The sequence below is a fragment of the Homalodisca vitripennis genome, chromosome 4 (assembly GCF_021130785.1).
Source record: "Homalodisca vitripennis isolate AUS2020 chromosome 4, UT_GWSS_2.1, whole genome shotgun sequence".
Lineage (NCBI taxonomy): Eukaryota > Metazoa > Arthropoda > Insecta > Hemiptera > Cicadellidae > Homalodisca > Homalodisca vitripennis.
In genome coordinates this window covers 156,912,233-156,932,163 of record NC_060210.1, presented here as the reverse complement: position 1 = coordinate 156,932,163, position 19,931 = coordinate 156,912,233, and the positions used below count along the sequence as shown (strand labels likewise).

Genomic DNA, 19,931 nt, shown 5'->3' with positions numbered 1-19,931 from the left:
AATGTGGTGTTTGCAGTACATCAATCAGCAGCCACCATGGCGGGTTTCATCAGGTTGCACGCATGATGGACTCTCTCATTCTAGATTCATTCTCTCCATTTACCTTCACCAAGATAACCACCCACAGACCCCGAGGTTCCAGAGTCTGTAGGCACTCCGCTGCCCCTCCGCCTGAACCACAGCCTAAACCTCAACAGACTGGTACGTGCTCTAGCTCTCTTGAGGAGTTTATTTCTTATACTCCATAACGTAGGTTTTATACATATTTTTACTATGAACATTTTTTGTGATAACTTTACACATAGATAAACTTAATAGGGAACAATGTATGTGTGTATTCATTGGCTTTGTTAGCGAGTTACGGCTAGTGAAAGATTTCGCCCGATTTTGTAGAAAAGGACAGAAATAAAGCGCAACTGATGTTTTTATGGCATAAAGATAGTTGTTAAATTTATTGCATTTTATGTAAAATGAACTGAAAAATTGAAAAAAATACGTCCCAGACTTGATAGACCGCCCATTTCTGAGATATCAGACAAAATATGCAAAATTCCGCCTCGAAAAACATGATTTGTTTAGATTTTAAGTACATTAATTTTATTAAATGGGTAATAAACAGAGCATTTACTTTCTTTGTGTGATATCACTAGTAATTTAATATTAGTTTCTTAATTGAGGATGGAAAAAGGCTTTGCAAAAGATTAATATTTTGTAATATTGTAAGAAGAATATATTTTGTAAGAACTTATTAGTCAATACACAATTCTTGTATAATGCTTAGAATATATCATTGATATTTTATTGTAAATTATTGACATCATTCATGTACTTTTTATGTACTAACATGAATAAAGAATATTTCAACTCAATTCAATTCAATAACTGTGACTCTATGAAAATTATTGATGAATTACAATCTATGGTTGATTTACCCTATACGAAAAATAATGAATTGTAAAATTTAAATTTGTAAAAAAAACGCAATGTAAACTATGTGGAGGCTGTCTTGAACAAAAGGTTCTGATTGATCTATAGACATCTGTTGATCTACAGTAATATCTGATAGTATATAAGTCTTGACTGAAATTGTTCACGCTTTATACATATTTTTGGTATTTGATTTGTATATTAAATTCATATACATAAAACAAATGCCATAGGCTAAAGAACAAAGCCTAAGCTACATTAAGTATCATAGCTTAATCTCATAGCTTTTAAGTTAAGCTTTTCTTTATACATATATTTATAGAAAAGCAGAATGTTCAAAATTTTTAAGATGTTTCTACTGGGTTTATCTCATAAATAGTCCAAAAACCAGCATTTCTCTAACTATTATTTGAAAAGTGGTAGAAAAAAAAGACAGATTCAATCATTCAGTTGAATTTATGATATGAATCGTTCTCAATGCTCACTATATTTATTTTCTTTCTATATGTAACTAAATATAGTAACCAAGAGATTATACAAAAACTGACAATTGTCTTCTTTTTAATATTCAACTTCTTTTTATTTAAAAATATACCCATTTTCAGGAAATAATTCAAGATCCAATGAAGAGGTTAGAAAACCATGTACTTCGTCTCCTGATGCTACTGCAGACAGATGGGTAGCTTCATTGCGACGACGAGACCCTGAGATACAGCCAACCCTGCCTTCCATCAATCGCACTGGGTAATTTTATTCACTTTATAAAATTGACCAATATGGTAAAACCTCTTTTGGAAAGAATGTCTTTTTATTGATGATTTTTTTAAACTTTCAGACGTACAAATAACAAAGACGTCAATATGCGACGGCCAAGAACTGATTTTGGTGGAAAAGAAAGAAGACTTAACCTTCGGCCCATGGTTAAAAAACTGTTGACAGCAACTGATGAGAATGAGGAGGAAAAGAATGACAAGGAAGATGATAACGAGAGAGAGGAGAGACTATTCAATCCTGCAGGCTACGAGCCACATCTTGTAGAGATTTTGGAAAAAGACATTCTTCAGCGTAATCCAGACATACAGTGGGACAAAGTTGCAGGTCTACAGGAAGCCAAATCTGTTCTACAAGAAGCAATGGTTCTACCAATGTTAATGCCCGACTATTTTAAGGTATTTATTATATTTTTTTTCATTTTAGAAAGTATATATTACTCAAAAACTTTTTATTTTGACATAAGACACACAAAAATTGACCAAATATTCTAATTTCATTGAAGGAGTAGCTCTTCTTATTGGAAAAAACTATTTTCAATAAGAGAAAACTCACAATTGCCCAATAACTTTTCATTTTTACACAAGGCTTTTCGACATCTAAGAAGGCACACCTGATGAAGACATCTTACCTCATGTGAATATTAAAACTCATTGGACAATTGTGAGTTTTCTTTTATAGAAAACAAATATTCTAAGTTTCAATAATAAAAGGAGTTTCAGTTATGGTACTACAGATCTATTTGACCTGGAAAACTGCATTACCATTTATTTTCATTTGTTAATTGAAATTTTGAAACTCAATATTGGTACTTCCCTATTTGATTTGTATATTTTAAAACACCACTGAATATCAGTTTATTGCTCAGGGGGAAATAAGTCCAAATTTATCCAAAAAAGGTTTTTTCACTGCATTTCATATCCGCAGTTCTACTATCTGAAAACTAGAAAAATTAATTTTACACTCATTATTTAGTGTGTGCAACTAGTCTTAGTTACGTTTGATGCACGCCTATATTACTATAACATAAAATTGAACTGGTTCTGAATCACTCACTGGGCCAAAATTCAGTATTCAGTTTATTTCTGAATATTTTTCTAATAAGTATAATTTTACCAAATTTAATAAGCATTAATCAGAATAAATCTGTTATGCAGATTTCCAACTAAGTTTCATGTACATAATTTGATTGTTACAGCTAATAACAACTGTAATAGTTGATAGTGGTGCTTCCTGGTACAATAATATTTTTCTATTTATTTCTTGTAGGGTATACGACGGCCATGGAAGGGAGTTCTGATGGTAGGACCGCCTGGTACTGGCAAAACAATGTTGGCCAAAGCTGTTGCTACCGAGTGTGGCACAACATTCTTCAATGTGTCTTCTTCTACATTGACTTCCAAGTATCGAGGAGAATCAGAAAAACTAGTCCGTCTTTTATTTGAAATGGTAAATTGCTATTACCGAATGTTTTCTTATTATAACACTTCAGTTTAATATTTGTAAAACAAATAACTACTGAAGCAGAAAGAAAATTACTAGCAGCAATTAATTAATCACAGAATTTATTTACAAAATGGGGTATAGACTGTACATCACTTTTTGCAGTTATTTTGTTATTAGTACAACATATACAAAATACATCCTTTCTGAGTCTTTTTCGTTCTTCAACGGCTAAATATTTGATAATAAAGACTTTCTTTATCATTATAGTACTCCTCTCATAGTTTTATAATTTTTAATACATTCAGCTCTTACAATTTCAAATGTAGTACTAGTGACTCGTAGCAGCACTACATTTTCCTCACTGTTCCTTAGTACTCTTACACGAACTCACATTTTATAGATTCCAATTAAACAGAACACTAAAATTAATAAATAATAATATACACAATACATAGGTTAGCTTTAGTTGAGATAATTTAATTTTAAAAGTGGAAGTAATTGTCACAGTTAAAATAATATTGAATACAACTTTTCTATATCAATTTCTTTATAGCACTTCAGTGATATATAAATCTGTCAATCAGTCCTTTTTCTAAAATTTTAATATAGCTTTTTACTTATTCTGGCTCAGCACTATCATCAAAATAACATTAAAATATTATTATAGCCATTAAAATTATTATTTTAAAAAATAAGAAAAATCCCACTTCTCTTTCTGATCGAATAATACAGTCAAAAGTTAATCATTTATTAATGATTCAATCATTAATGATTAATTCATTAATAATATCCATTTAATAAAAGTTACTATTCATACTATAGTAGGTACTATCATCTCATCCACTACAAAAAGTTAGAATGGGTATTATGTGTATTGGATGTTTATCATTTTTTAAATATTAAATGTAAAATTTGTAGTATTCAAAAGTTATTTATTAGTGTGAATATCTATTAGTATGAACATATATATATATATATATATTTCTTTTGTGCGTGTGTATGTCACTGAACTCCTCCTAAACGGCTGGATCAATTTTAATGAAACTTTTTGTGTGTCATCAGGTGGATTCAAGAATAGTTTAGATTTAAAATTCGGTTAATTTTTATTGTTTATTTGTTTCATTAGTTTTCTATTTATAAACTGTTGTTGATTTTGGAATGTTTTACAATGGATCCGGCAGACTTCGCTACAACACGTAATACAAGTGAACTGATACTTAACAGCTGTTAACACTTTCAGCTGTAGTTCATCAAAGAGGTAGAAACATTTGTTTAGAAAATATTAAATTATTGTAAAGTGCTTAATCAGTACCGGTGGTACAATGCAGATTTCAAATACGAAATCATTATCTAATTTCAAATTTAGTTTGCACCAATGATCATTGACCATCTAATTTGACCATGCAATGAACTAATATTTAAAGGCTGTTATAAAACCAATCTTATTTTACAAAGCTGTGAATGTTTGTATATAAGGTAATCGAATCTGGTTAGCTCCCTTGACATTGTGTATGGCATTTTTACTAAAGTTAAAGAAAAGCGAATGGATAACATTCTTTTTCCCTTATATTAGAAGCATATACACTTATACATATTTCTTGATCGGTGAAAACATAAAAATAACTACAGCACCAGAAATTAATCTAAGTTGGATTCCAAAACATATGTGATCATTTTCTTGGTCAGTGCCACAGCATAACTCAATTGTGGAAACGTAAATAAATTAGACTGGGAGTGAATTTAAACGACTGGAACAGACTCATATTGACCGCAGTAACTTTTTATATACTTTCGTCATAGAGACAAAAAGGCAAACTCTAACTATAAAACTTTAAATATCTTAGACCGGAGGTACTACAAGTACTGGTAGTAAACACTTTTTGACCCAATTAGTTCTTGAAAACCAACATATGTATATATTTTATAGATTAAGTAAATAAATTAGACCAGAAGTGAATTTAATCAGCCGGAACTGACTCTTTTTGATCACAGAAACTTTTAAGTTATACATTTTCTTCATCAGAACAAAGAGGCAAACTATGTGACTTGAAAAATCTTAGATCAAAAGTAAATTTAAAAAGCCAAAAGAAGATGTTTTATGATCGAAGTTGGTTTTCGTTGGTATATATTTTCTTAATTAGCGCACAAGGCAAACTGTTAAGATCATAACTGTTAATATGTTATCAGTAGTATAACTTAGACAGACAGTGAATTTAAACTGACAGAAATTGACTCTTTATAACCAAATTTGTATATCGAGACTTATCTATATAAAGGAAGTGTCCTGAATTACTTATCAACGCCTAGCAAAAACCATGAAAGGTAGAGGCATGAAATTTGGTACACACCTTCATATTGCGCCCTAGAGGCTCACAAAGGCATCAATTTTCTCTAAGTCATCAGGGCTGATGATAAAGTTGTGAAAACCCTAATAGCATTTAAGTAATAAACATTGTTTTTTAAAGCTGTCTCTCCCTTAATTATTCTTAGATATTTCAGATCAATCATGCCTGAGGTGTAACACTCTCTTATAATGCAAAAAATGTTTGAGATCCAATTTTCCCCAGTCCATAGGAAAATTTCAGTTATATCAAAAATTGACAATTTGACAACAACTTTGGGTTTTGATTCTAGAACAATATTCTATCCTTCCTGGACAGTCATTCAAAGGTTGTTGATAAAAACGTATGTCTTTCAGAGTTTATATAAATTCTATAGAATTATAAATTAAATATATTCCTTAAATAGTTCTTATTTTATTTTTTAAAGTGTTGTTTGAGATTTGTAAAATTTGACTTATAATGCTCTAAAACATAAAACAAGTTTGTCATTAAAAATAGTAAAACTTCTGTTTGTGAGATAATTACTGCTTAGTTCAGAACTCAATGAAATGTATCCCAGGAACACATTTTTGTATTTGCATTCACTGAAAGAACTATTTTATTAAATGGAATTAACATAGTCATTTTAAGGTACAAGTAGCTAGAGAGTAATGATATTGTTCATCATGCTACTTGGGTGGCAGGAAATACTATTGAAAATATTCCACAATTTACATTAGTAAATTGTTCTGTACATTTTCCATTAAATAAATAAGATTAAGGTATTGATCTTCAGAATGAAACCATTATGTTATGGACATTTGGCGGCGATAATTTGAATTTATGGTGCCTGAAGTGGAATCGCTGTGTCTGGAATCCTATTATGAAGTATTTCATCAATTTGCAATATGTAATTTTAGTGTGATTGTTTGGTTTACATGGATTTGGTAGTACAGTTATAATATAATAATTTATTGTTTAATGTAGGTTTAATTTAACATGTTCGTAGTATAAAACAATCTTAAAATCAAATGTAATTCATACACACTGAATATTGTGAATTGGCTTTTAATACTGTATTAATATTTGTAGCTGATATTAACAGTTTAAATGTCTATCATCAACACTGATAATTAATTTTCCAAGTACAATGGTGTAAGTTAGTCTTCCACATTATAGGATAGGTTCTCCATTTGTAAAGTTTACCAGATAAACAAACAGACATTTGCTTATTTATAGTGATAAATTAGTCAGAAAACGTTTAATAATTGGATATTTTATTTACAGTTAATACTTGTAAGAATGTAAATATACTTGTACATTTTCGACACAGGCAAGGTTTTATGCACCCAGTACGATATTCATTGATGAAGTGGACTCTCTTTGCTCAACAAGGGGGAGTGATTCTGAACATGAAGCATCAAGAAGATTTAAAGCAGAGCTGTTAATTCAAATGGATGGCTTGAACAATGCCAGGTAATTTTTCATCATCATATAACAGTACATGCATAGTGATTCAGCATAGTATACAAACAACAAGATAGTGATTCAGCTCTAACATCAATCAGGTTTTAAGAGCACGCCTTATATTAAGTCAAAGGCTGATACAGGTGGTATGGTCTGTAATGAAATCATCAAAATGAGGTTATATTGGAAATGAGTTTTCTCTGATGTTAGTACTGTTGATTTGATATTGTCTTTATGGTTAAAAGTTGTTCTTGTTACTGGAAGATCAGATGTTGGATTTCAACAGACTCCTGACAATGATGAAGGAAATTACATCATTTTAATTTTCTCCCTAACGAAAAATAGTATAGGAATATTACTTTCTTTGGGTATCCCCCAGACTCCACTCCTTTGATTGCAGTTGGTTATTGGTCTGATTAGTGACATCTGTTAAGTAACAGTCATTTTTTTAACCGTTAGAGAACTCATCATCCATTCCATATTCAACTTAAAAAAGGGTATTAGTCCGGTAAAATAAGGATGCAACCTCGGAATGAAAGATAATAAGCTAAAAATTTTGCATACGTCTTTATTTTGATGGTATAAAACTTAACCTCAAAAGTCTCATATAATCACGTGTACGCGACTTAAGATATTTATGGTCAAACTTCACGAAAAATCAGTTTTTTTGCAATTATCTCGTTTCCCTTACGCTAAATGACTTTGAAGGTGGTTAGAGAAATTGTAGAACGGAAAATTCTCTTCAAACTTTTGTCTGAAGTATTTTTTTATGTACGTTCAACCCTTTTTGAGATACAGCGCAAAGAGTAGGGGACCGCTTACCTGTGCGATAATGCGAGGTCAGCCAGTAGAATACAATAAATAAATGAGTTGTATTGTTTAATTATTCACTTCAAATTATTATTATTACTTAATACTATTATTATTTGTTATTATTATTATTATTATTATTCAATTTTTATTATTAATTTAATATACAATATTTATAGATATTAATTATAAGTTATATATTCTCTAAATAATACTTATTTTATTTTTACCAAACATACAATATTAAAAGAAATATTTCAAATGAATTATAATTATATATTTATTTATTGATAATAATCAATAATCAATTATTTGGAGGTGGATAAGACTTTGTTTCAACTACAGATGATCGAATATCTTCTATAATAATCGCCGCAGCAGCTTTTACTATTCGTAATCGTTCTTCTTGCGGTGAGCTTTTTTTATTCTCGTACCAAGCTTTAGATAAAATATTTGACTCTGTGTCAAGAAAAGAAATAGTGAATGACCCAACCTTAGTTGCAATTATTATATCAGTCAAATACTTCTCCCTCAATTTATAAATGATAGTCTTATCATCCGGTACTTACTCGGTAGGAATATCTTTCAACTCTTTTAATGTAAATTGTGAATCATTATTATTTTCTATATAAAAAAAGACTCTTTCATGGCCTGTGTGATGTTATCATCTTTGTGAAGCTTTTTATCAGTAGGTATTCGATTTAAAAAAATGAGAGTAGCAAATAGCATGATATTTAGCCTCAGCAGCTACCAAGTCATGTTAAAAAAGTATAAACGGTTTTTGACTAATTTTCCAAACAAGTCGCCTCTTTCTTCAGCTTTTCGTCTTCAGCTTTCAGCTTTTAATATTCATCGAAACGTTATTGTTAAAATCAAGAGTACTTTATTTACTGATGGTTCGTTTATACTTTTCTTTTTTTTTCTGCGACTTCATCAGCTACTTGACCACAAAACAAGCAAGATGTTTAAAATCAAATACCTCTTCTCGTTTTTTTACGAGGTGGACTTTTTGCAGTTGGAGTTTCGTCGTCTTCTGCACGTCGCTTCGATGCAGCAATTAAATTTTTACCTATATACACTTTTAGACAATCAACATGCACCTTCACAGAAGTCAAAGTATTTAAATAATTTATATGAACCGTCATTTCTGTCAATACTTTGCAGTTTTTAATGTTTGTAAAGCCACGCACAACACTCACAGAAGCACTTTCTGTGTTAATATTAATGTATTACAAGTAAAACAACAATCAGCCATTTCAATTAAAAGATACACTCAAAATCGTACGTCTGTTAATGCTAAGATGTCGTTTTCAACTAACGGATAAAATAAATTTTTATCGGTATAGAAATACTAACACAGAGAAATACCCTACCATTCCCATCATCAAGTAAAAATATCTCACCACCACTACTGTACTTATACATAGAAATTCCAAACTCATTCGTTAACGGTCTGTAGAGAGTAAACATCCGTCATATATAACAATGGAGTATCTGCTACAGCTTCGCAGCAGAAACAGCAAACGTCGAACAAGAGATTTGTATTTCGAGATATAATATTCATAGTAATATTTAATATGGACAAAAGTATTTCTTTTAATATGTATATTCGGTTAAAATAAAATAAGTATTATTTAGAGAATATAAAATGTATAATTAATATCTATAAAATATGGTATATTTAAAATAATAAATAATAATAAAAATTGAATAATAATAACAATAACAATAGTATTAAGTAATAATAATAATATGAAGTGAATAATTAACAATATAACTCATTAATTTATTGTATTCTACTGGCTGACCTCGCATTATCGTATATACAGGTAAGCGGTCCCCCTACTCTTTGCGCTGTATCTAAAAAAAGGGTTGAACGTACATAAAAAATACTTCAGGACAAAAGTTGAAGAGAATTTTCCGTTCTACAATTTTCTCTAACAACCTTCAAAGTCATTTAGCGTAAGGGAAACGAGATAATTGCAATAAACTGATTTTCGTGAAGTTTGACCATAAATATTTTAAGTCGCGTACACGTGATTATATGAGACTTTTTGAGGTAATTTTTATAACCATCAAAAATAAAGACGTATTTTGCCTTATTTTACTGACTTAATGTAGGTTTATCAACATCTCAAATCTAACAGAAAAAAATATTGAAAGTACAATAATAGTCTGGTATCTACTTCAGTCTTATTTTAATGAGCAAATTTCCTCTGCATGGGGTGTGTTATGAAAATACTGTAATTTGTTATATTTTTAAATTAAAAAATATGTTTTAGGTCCAAAACTAAAATGTTATAAAGCCACTCACACTATTTTGACTATTTTTGATTTCATAGCCTATTAAATTTACGTTTAACAAAGTGGTGAAAATATATATAACAATTTTCATTCATAAGAAAAGTGATAAGAGATCGTACATATTGTCATATATAAATTGAGTTTAGCATATGTATAATTTTTTAAATTTTCAGAGAACTTGTTTATTTTATAAATTTTTATGACTAATTCAATTTATATCAGCTATAAATTTTTAGTTATAAATTAAATTTTTATCCTTTATAGTTATTAAATAAATGAAACTGGGATAGGAAAAGTATACCATAAAACTGTATTGCGAAAAAGAGTTAATTCTAAGCTTTGTTAAAAAATACAGTTGAAACTACAAAGGTCCAAATGTCACAAACTAGAGCCTCCAGCTCAGGGTGGAATACTATGCTTGTACATAAAAGGGTAAAGTTAATTCCATACATTATTTGCACTATTTTGGGATTTATCAGAGGATATTATGAAAAGTAATTTACATGGACCCTATTTATTTTGTTGATTTAACACAGGAAAGGTTTATAGTACTGATAGTAAAGTAGTTGTGTCTGAGTCTAATCAGCTATCAATAGTTTTGAGCTTGAGATAAAGTAAAAGTAATATGTGATAGAAGTTATTGATTGAAATGATTTTAAAACTACGTTTAAAGAGATCCAAATTTGTAGTCACTAATTTTCTGTTTTTGTTATAGTACTGGTGAAGATAAATCCATACTGGTCTTAGCCGCTACAAACCATCCTTGGGATATAGATGACGCCTTCCGTCGACGATTTGAGAAGAGAGTTTATATACCACTACCTAATAGTAAGTCTCAGCCGTCCTACTTCACATAATACATATTTATTGTACACGAAGATTAAAAAAATCCATCTCCCCACTCAATAAAATTCTCTGGTTGAAGATTAATATTGTATTAATTAATTAAAGATAAACTATAAAATGAATAACAGTCTGATTTATGTGTGCCACAAGACTATTGTTTTAGATTAGTTCTTTCATTGTTGCATGTAAAGGGTACGGCTTTTTGTGTGTGTAACTGACGATACAGTTCATTTTGCTGATAATCTAACCTTTAGCATATATATTCTACTTATAACTTTAGCTTTAAATTAAACTGTAAAATTAATAAAATTGAGTTATTATGAACTAAAATACAAATTTCTATTGATTTGAAAGTGTTACAAGGCGTTTTCTTTAAGTAAGTTTGAAATTCCGCCGCTGCAGTCTTTAACCCACGCTTGCGCTCTGTATCTTCATCTGTTAGCATGCTATGGGCACAATTATGGCAAAAATATATTGTTTTTACACCTGTTAGTGCATATTTCAAATGCCCCATCAGCTGAGAATCCCGCCAACTCTGAAGTACATGTTGTTATTTGTTTTCTTGGTGCTAAAAACGTGACAGTAGTAACATTCGCCAACAGAATTGTGAAGTGTATGAACAAAGAATTACGAGTGACGAAATGGTATTCAAATGGGTAAGAGCTTTAAAAGATGGCCAGAAGAATGTTGATGATGAAAATGGAGTGGATGTTATATCAGAATAGTCATAATTCGTACTTGTATATTTAATTATTCAGTTACAACCCTCTTCCTTTGTATTATAAAGATGTTAACAAATATCTTATAAATTAAATAACACATTAATTTTTATTTGGCATTTTCATTGCCTGCTTGGTTTATGCAGGTGTTAAGCATAGGAATTTTCATTGCGGTAAAAAACCGATTTACAGATATTCCTAGAGACAACAGCCACTCATAAGATTAACATAAATATAATATTAAATTGTTCCTTAATATTAAAATGTTATCTATCACTATAGTAGTAGACAGGACTTCATGAACGTTAGGTGGTAACTACATACAACAGTTGCCTCTTGCTGATTTGTTTCTGTACTGATTCTGGATAGTACACACTTTCTACCCTTTTCTGGTAGTTTCAGTCCACATCTTCTAAATATCTTATATATTGAATACTTAATATTAAAATGAAACAAGATCGATCTATCCTCCTCACCATGAAGTTAGAGTTGGTGTGTTTAACCATATAGACAAAATTACATGGATTACAGGTAAATTAAGGTTTTCCTTCTTAAATATTTGGCTAATTTTTGTATTTAAACAATTATAATTGGAAATCATGGTTTAATAATATCCAAAATCCAAAATATTGGTAATATTTTCCAAACACTCAGTATTACAATAATTTATGTTAGCAATATTCTTGTTGATATATTTTTTGAGAATTGGAAATTTTAACATTGATCAGTTTGAAATATAATTGAAATAATATTGCCTAATAGTATTAAAAATATTGAAGTTTTAAATTATTTAAATTCCAATTAAATACTGGAAATTTTTACTGTTTATACTGTTGAAATTTTCCAAAATCTAACAGTATAATCTAACATTCCCTTCTCAATTATCTTATATGTCAAATTTATTAATTAGACAGTGATAGAATACAGTTTTCACATACTAGTATTTTACATGGAAAATAAATTACTGTTGTATTTTATATATATATAGGCTATATATATGTATATATACAGGGTGTATATTTATGTCTGGAAACACCCAAATATATCCTTTAATAATTTAAATATAAATTTGAAACCTCTTACAATCGTGATAGAGATTGGGCATCTACTTTTTGGAACAATGTTTTGTTATGTCACATCAACGGGGGACGTCCTGCCGAGGGTATCGTGAATATTCTTAATGGAAGCCTATACCTTGTGATACATAATTTTTAAAGGTAATAGCTTACTGAATTAAATGCCACAAACCACATCTCAAGGGAATTATTCTATCAGAAAATAGAGCATTTTTAGTATTGAAAATTTACTGATGTTCAACAATTGTAATTTTAACATGGTTCTTGCCACAAAATGGGTTACACTAATTTTTTAGCATTTTTTTAAAAAATGTTCAATTAAAATAAAACAAAAATTTCATTTTAAGCTGGTTCTATTAGCACAAATTTGCCAGTTTTTTATTACAGTACAATTATGGAAATACTTATGTTATTGATTTCTTATTACAAATAAAAAAAAAAAATAATGTATGCTGTTAGAAAAGTCTTACAACAAACGTTTTACCTGCATTTGGTGTCAAAGCAATTGTTCGAACTGTGTTCCTTCTTACGGTTTGACAATGAGCCAATCTTGTGTAAAATGATTCGACAGAGTTGCCTAACATTTCTTCAGTTATCAAAGCAATCTCCTCTATAATCCTGTTTCTTAGGTCTTCCAAATTATGAGGCTTTCTTCTATAAACATTGGATTTTAAATGACCCCATAGGAAATAATCGATTGGTGACAAATCCGGAGATCTTGGAGGCCATTCGATTTCTCCTCTTCGGCCAATCCATTTATGAGGAAACCCTTAAATCCAAATTTACTCTCTTACCTGTCTCCCATAATGGGGTGGAGCACCATCCTGCTGAAACCATACATTATCAAAGTATTCTCCTGATGCAATTGGAATAGCTGGGATTATTTCATTTTGGAGCATATTGTAGTAAAGTTCGGCATTTTAAATTTCCATTGATGAAAAAGGGTCCAACAATTTTGTTACCTAAAATTCCACACCATACGTTCAGTTTTTTGTGGTTGCTGTGAATGGGACTCAGTAATCCAATGTGGGTTTTCACTAGCCCAGTAACGGCAATTGTGCCTGTTAACATTGCCATTTATGAAAAAAGTTGCCTCATCAGAAAATAGTATGTTGGTCAGAAAATCTCTATTGTCATCACATTTGCGCATCACAAGTTCACAAAACTCAACTCTTCTGTCGTAATCATCCTCACTTAACTGTTGGACTAAATGAACTTTAAATGGTTTGTATTTATTAATTTTCAAAATCTTACTCACAGACATAGGGTGCATATCATGTTGCTGTGCAGCTTTTCTGAGCGATGTATGTGGGTCTTCAATAAATGTTTGCAAAACATCTAGTGCATGTTCTTCATCTGTTGCAGATTGTATCCTACCCGACTTTGGCCGATTACGTACACTCCCTGTCATTTCAAAACGCTCAATAGTTTTTGATATTGTTGAAACACTTATGGGATTCCTTTCTGGGAAAGTGTCATTAAACAAATTACAAACTTCCCGATAAGATCTTTGACGATCGCCATACCCTCGCATTATCAACAGAGTAATTCGTTCTCTTTCAGACAATTCCATTAAAATGCCAAATAAAACTGAAACTACTGTAATTAGATAACTTGTTGACAGCAATGATTCAGAGACACTGATTAACTCGACAGGAATGATATGACCTTTGTCCATTTGTAATTCCCAAGCTTAGACCTGTCTAGTGAAAGCTCCATGCTCAACAAACTGAAACCTGTAGACCAGATGATTAATAACACAATAATGTTTCTCATAGGCTAGTGACCTTTGTCTCTTTAAACCTTCCTGCTCTGACTGGAAAACACCAAGTACAGATTCATAAGTAATCAGAGAAAAGTGACTCATAAGTTTTATTCATTGTAATAAAAACTGGTAAAATTTGTACTAATGAAACCAGCCTTAAAAATAAATTGTTTATTTTATTTTAATTGAACATTTAAAAAAATGCTAAAAAATTAGTTGTAACACATTTTGTGGCAAGAACCATGTTAAAAATTACATTGTTGAACATCAGTAATATTTTCAATACTAAAAATGCTCTATTTTCTGATAGAATAATTCCTTTGAGATGCGGTTTGTGGCATTCAATTCAGTAAGCTATTACCTTTAAAAATTATGTATCACAAGGTATAGGCTTCCATTAAGAAATATTCACGATACCCTCGGCAGGACGTCCCCCGTTGGTGTGTGACATAACAAAACATTGTTCCAAAAAGTAGATGCCCAATCTTATCACGATTGTAAGAGGTTTCAAATTTTATATTGAAATTATTAAAGGATATATTTGGGTGTTTCCAGACATAATATACACCTGTATATATATATATATATATATATATATATATATATATATATAACAAATATATTATGTCAACACAAGCTTCTATATTACTTGGCAATGTAGATTATTATAATTATGAAAATCCTTCAGAATATATTGCCCATAAATGTGATGACACCAAAAAGTAGGTCCCACTGGTATTCACCAAGTTTTATATGCTGTAGTTTGAATCTAAGCATGGACTGTTTAAGTGCTCTATCTATACATTGTCATAAGTACAACATTAATAAATTATGCACAACAATGTGTACAATAGTCATTAACACATGAGAGATATCACCTCCTTCCTGGATGCGGAAGGTCACATGGAGACAATTTGCTAACACATACTTTTTATAATGTTTTATTTTCCTTCAATAGAAAGTCTTTTTTGTAATCATTCAATCATTGTAATCAGTCTAGATGTAACGAATTTATTACTAGAATTTATTTATAAATTTTAATGTTTATGTCATTAAATTGCCAAATTGGGTGAAGGGGACAGCAAAATTTTAATTATTTTGAAAACAAAGTGTGTAAAAGACTAACAAATGTCAAGATCTTGCTAATATATAAGAAGTAATATATAAGAAATGATAAGACTAGTTCCCAACTTGCTGATATTGTTAATCGTAACAGAACATTTTTGTAATGTCATTTTCTAAATCATACTTCACGTAAAAATATAACTTTCTTCAGTTGTAAATTATTAAATAAACGTGTCTGAAGTTATATATAACTCATGTATATTCAGTAAAAATTTACATTTTTGTTTTCAGTTGTTTTATTTAGACCTGGTTTCCAAATTGGGCGAAATTCTTTACTTTAAACGCTTTTAGTTCCTTGTGGTGAGATCAATTGTTATACTTTTTCTGTCTTCACAAAAATTGTTTTAAAGGGCTATCAAAATACAAATGAGGGGCTTTAGGATACAAAATGATTCTAACCAAAATTCGATTCCATCCCCTTAATTTTACGTCACAATATTAATTTTACAAGAAAACGTGTTACTAATTACTAAAATAAATAATTTAATGTTACAATTAACAGTTTAAAATACACGTATGAAAAGTAGTATAAAATCAATACAATTAAACCATTTTGTTATAGGTGCAACCAGAACAGCACTGTTAAACTTGTGCATGGAGGGAATAAAAATTGATCCAAGTGTCAGTATTAAGTCATTAGCTGAGAAGTTGGAGGGTTACACTGGGTCCGACATAACCAATGTATGCCGGTATGTGTACTTTATCACTTTTATTTTGTTATAGTTTTAAGGAAAACAGATTATATAATTAAATAATAGAATCTGCTTATTTATTACAGATCAAAATGTCATTTGGTAATAACTATTCCAATATTGATTAATTGTCTAATTTAACATATCTTTGCATAGTAATAAGAAGGTAAGTTAGAGTTTAATCAAGACGTATAAAACAAAAGCTACTGAAAAATGTTATACATTTTTATTGTTTGTAATTTATTTTTAAGGTCAGCTAGGGGTAGAAAGGAAACCAGTTAGACATCTAAACCACTAGTTAGACATCTAGCGGTCAGTTAGGTGACCGCTGAGCGATCCTGTCCTTGCAAGTGGCCCGCCTGCCCGGCTATTGCTGGTGGTTCGGAAGTCACCTTCAAACCGTTGGTCCCAGGGTTAAGTGTTAGAGAGGGCTTCTTAGCCCTAACTTCGCCTGGTAAAATAAAACATTCTTTACTCTTTTTTTTAAACGGAGCAAATTAGCACAAATAAAATCAATAATCCGTTGTTATTAATAATGGTTGTAAGACCACAAAATTAAGGATAGGCAGTACTGAAAATCCCTCTGTTACTAATAAGTGATCTCAGGCATGATTACAATATCAACTATCCTAACAATCTGTTTCCATCAACAGCCAACTCAACATTCTTGATAAAATTTTTCAAGATGATTATACTAATTATCAACCTCAGTCAAAAGATTCAATAAAGTCAGGCTGACCAATATTGACATTTTGATTATATAGTTATCAGATATAATTAAATAACCTTTTCAATGGTAACATAAATAGTAAACTCTGGTTAACAAAATACTGTTTCACAACATTGATGAAAGGACACTATACACACTGACTTCCGTACATCCAGATAATTTATCCATCAAGATCTCATCAGTCTTTATACATAAATAAATCTTACAATTACACCAAACTTTTATTAGCTGAATACAATAAAAAACAAACTTTTATATATAATCAATTTCACTGTCGTCATGAATGAAGATCATTCATGATCATAAGATCATGAATGATCATGATCAATGATCATAAGATCATTCTTACCCACACAAAAGTTTCTATCAAAATGATGTAATTTCCCCCATTTATTTTCTTGATACACAAAAAGCAGAGTATTTATGGGCCAATTGATTAATGATAGTTGAGGACGTTGTTGCCCTCCTGAACTGTACTCACAAGTAAAATTCTGTAACCTATGAATAAAATATTTCTTTGAACCTCTAAATCAATATTTACCTATATTGCCGGAAATCACAATGGTAAGTTTCACAATTTGGCTTATTATTCCTGATAAAACTGTAAAATAACTCTCAAAACAAAGATGTTTGCATAACATTTTAATTTTTAGGGATGCAGCAATGATGTGTATGAGAAGAAAAATAAGTGGAAGATCTCCAGCTGAAATAAAAAAGATGAAAAAATCAGATGTAGACTTACCAGTGACTTCAAGAGACTTTGCAGAAGCAGTTGAAAAGTGTAAAAAGAGTGTCAGTGTAAGTGATGTGGCACGTTACCAGAACTGGGTGGAAGAATATGGGTCCTGCTGAAAGTGGTTTTTTCCTTGAATGAAATAGTACTCATTTCATTACAGAAATTCTAAAATCACTGAACTACTATAGAATTTGAAGTGTTATTTATAAAAATGGGTAATTTTTTATTTATGAGAGCAATGAACTTTGGTCAGCTTTATTTAATACGCAAAAATCCTAAAGTTGTGCACTTCAGGGATTGCAAAGGAATTTTCAAATTACTGCATGTTTCAGCTTTGAAAGTGTATTGTTGTTGTTGGAAGAAAAATTTTGTTGAATAAATATTTGTCCAGTATAATTTTTGTACTGTCTGTTATCTACTTTTGTCATAACATTATTTTACATTGTATCTATCGTTTGAAAGTAAACAAGAATAGTAATTATATATACAAGTACATTTTGCTCAAACCACACAATTTTAAAGCAACAACTCAATTTTCAATGTCATCAGATACCTACACTTTTAATATTTCACATTTAGAGTATTTATATCTTCCATTTTCTAATTTACAACAAAAGTAACTTAATTTTAATAATATTAGTGATGTCATGAGCCTTTTGCCTTTTGAGGTATGTGGGGAGAAGAAGATATAAGTTATAACAGTCCTAGAGATACATCTATTGCTTTAATTGAAAGTTTGCTATGTAGGAATTACTGAATGCAGATAGTTATTTTTGAAGTTTAAATCGTGTGCAAAGAAGAATGATGAAACTAGCATTCTTGATGTTTTACTATGTTGAGGTAGAAGTCACACTTAAGTAAATAAATTATGAATATGAATAAATAAAAAACAATTTATTGACAATACAGTAAGATGCAGAATCTTTAAACACTGGCACATGTTTTTCTATAACAGTATTTTAGTATTATTTACATAAATTTACAAAAGCACTACCCCAGCTTATGCACATTACAATGGCAGAGTTCCTGTTGTCAACATATAACAGAAATTAATAGTAGAGGTAAATCTTTGGAAACCAACTAACGATGTAAACAAACAAGAAGGAAGTGGATAGAATTTATGAAATGAAACTTGTTTCTGTAATAGGTCCTCTCAAACAAGCACCCTCTGACAGGAACCTTAGGACTACAACGAGAGATTTATCAAGTCAAAGAAATGACTGCGCATGGGTGATCCATGGAACATTCTACAACTCCTAATTCTGCCTCTGCTCCATAAAGTGTCTGCCACAGTCAATGTGTTTAACTATTGTACAATAGCAATTTATCTATAATACATGTAGTTACCACCTGCACTGCGGCTCTATACTGAGTGATGCCTACAACTCCTAATTCTACCTCTGCTCCATAAAGTGTCAGCCACAGTCAATGTGTTTAACCCAGATATGCCTGAATTATTTTTTTTTAGTTTTTGTTTGTTTGACTGTTTATTTAGGTTTGTTATAATCTATAATAACTAGTTATGACATTTAATTCGTAATAATTGGCGCTAACATTGAAAAAAGTGGTGTCCTACATATAGGTCAGTAGGCAAATGTAACATGGTTACGGGCATTGATAAAAACACATACACACTTTCGATATTTATTGTTACATTAGAAATAAATTGTACAATTAAACATTTTTAGGCATTAAGAAAGTTCTAGACTTTAGTATGATACACAATAAAACATTTTACATGAAGTCCAACATCACATTTATGGCATCGAGTTGTGCATTTTGCATGACAGTGTCCACACCGTGTTTGCTTGTCCTGGGGGATAACATAATGGTCCAGACGATCAAATCTTGAGTCGATTTTACTTTGTTTTGATGGTCTACCTGATTTTGAACTAGTTCCCTTTCCGTAACTTTCAAGGATATTGCAAGCAATTCTGCGTCTAAATGCCAAGTGATCAAGTTTACCTCCACAATTTCGATGAAGTTGCCATGCGTTCTGTTCGGCACTATCAATACAATCAGAAATCAAGGGAAAGTACCACTTTTTCCCCGTAATTTGAATTCTGTATATACTCATATTTTGATCACTTCTGTCGACACCTCCCATTTTCTTATTATATTGGTTGATTAGAAATGGCTGTGGGATGTTGACATGTTTTTTTTCTTTTCAAGAAAATCGTTTTACCTGAACTTTTG

At 30.5% G+C, this 19,931-nt stretch overlaps 1 protein-coding gene across 5 annotated transcripts in view; it reads left to right on the top strand.

The window, feature by feature from the left end:
• LOC124360387 (katanin p60 ATPase-containing subunit A-like 1) overlaps positions 1 to 18,131 on the top strand; it is a 52,301-nt gene extending 34,170 nt beyond the window's left edge. For all 5 annotated transcript variants that reach the window (XM_046813983.1, XM_046813984.1, XM_046813982.1 and 2 more), the window contains 8 exons: positions 17 to 201; positions 1,533 to 1,671; positions 1,763 to 2,096; positions 2,968 to 3,147; positions 6,799 to 6,941; positions 10,762 to 10,874; positions 16,140 to 16,266; positions 17,653 to 18,131. In XM_046813983.1, coding sequence (XP_046669939.1) covers positions 17 to 201; positions 1,533 to 1,671; positions 1,763 to 2,096; positions 2,968 to 3,147; positions 6,799 to 6,941; positions 10,762 to 10,874; positions 16,140 to 16,266; positions 17,653 to 17,851 — 1,420 coding nt within the window. In that variant the 3' untranslated portion in view covers positions 17,852 to 18,131. The remainder of the gene's footprint in view (positions 1 to 16; positions 202 to 1,532; positions 1,672 to 1,762; positions 2,097 to 2,967; positions 3,148 to 6,798; positions 6,942 to 10,761; positions 10,875 to 16,139; positions 16,267 to 17,652) is intronic.
• The last annotated feature ends 1,800 nt before the right edge of the window (positions 18,132 to 19,931 follow it).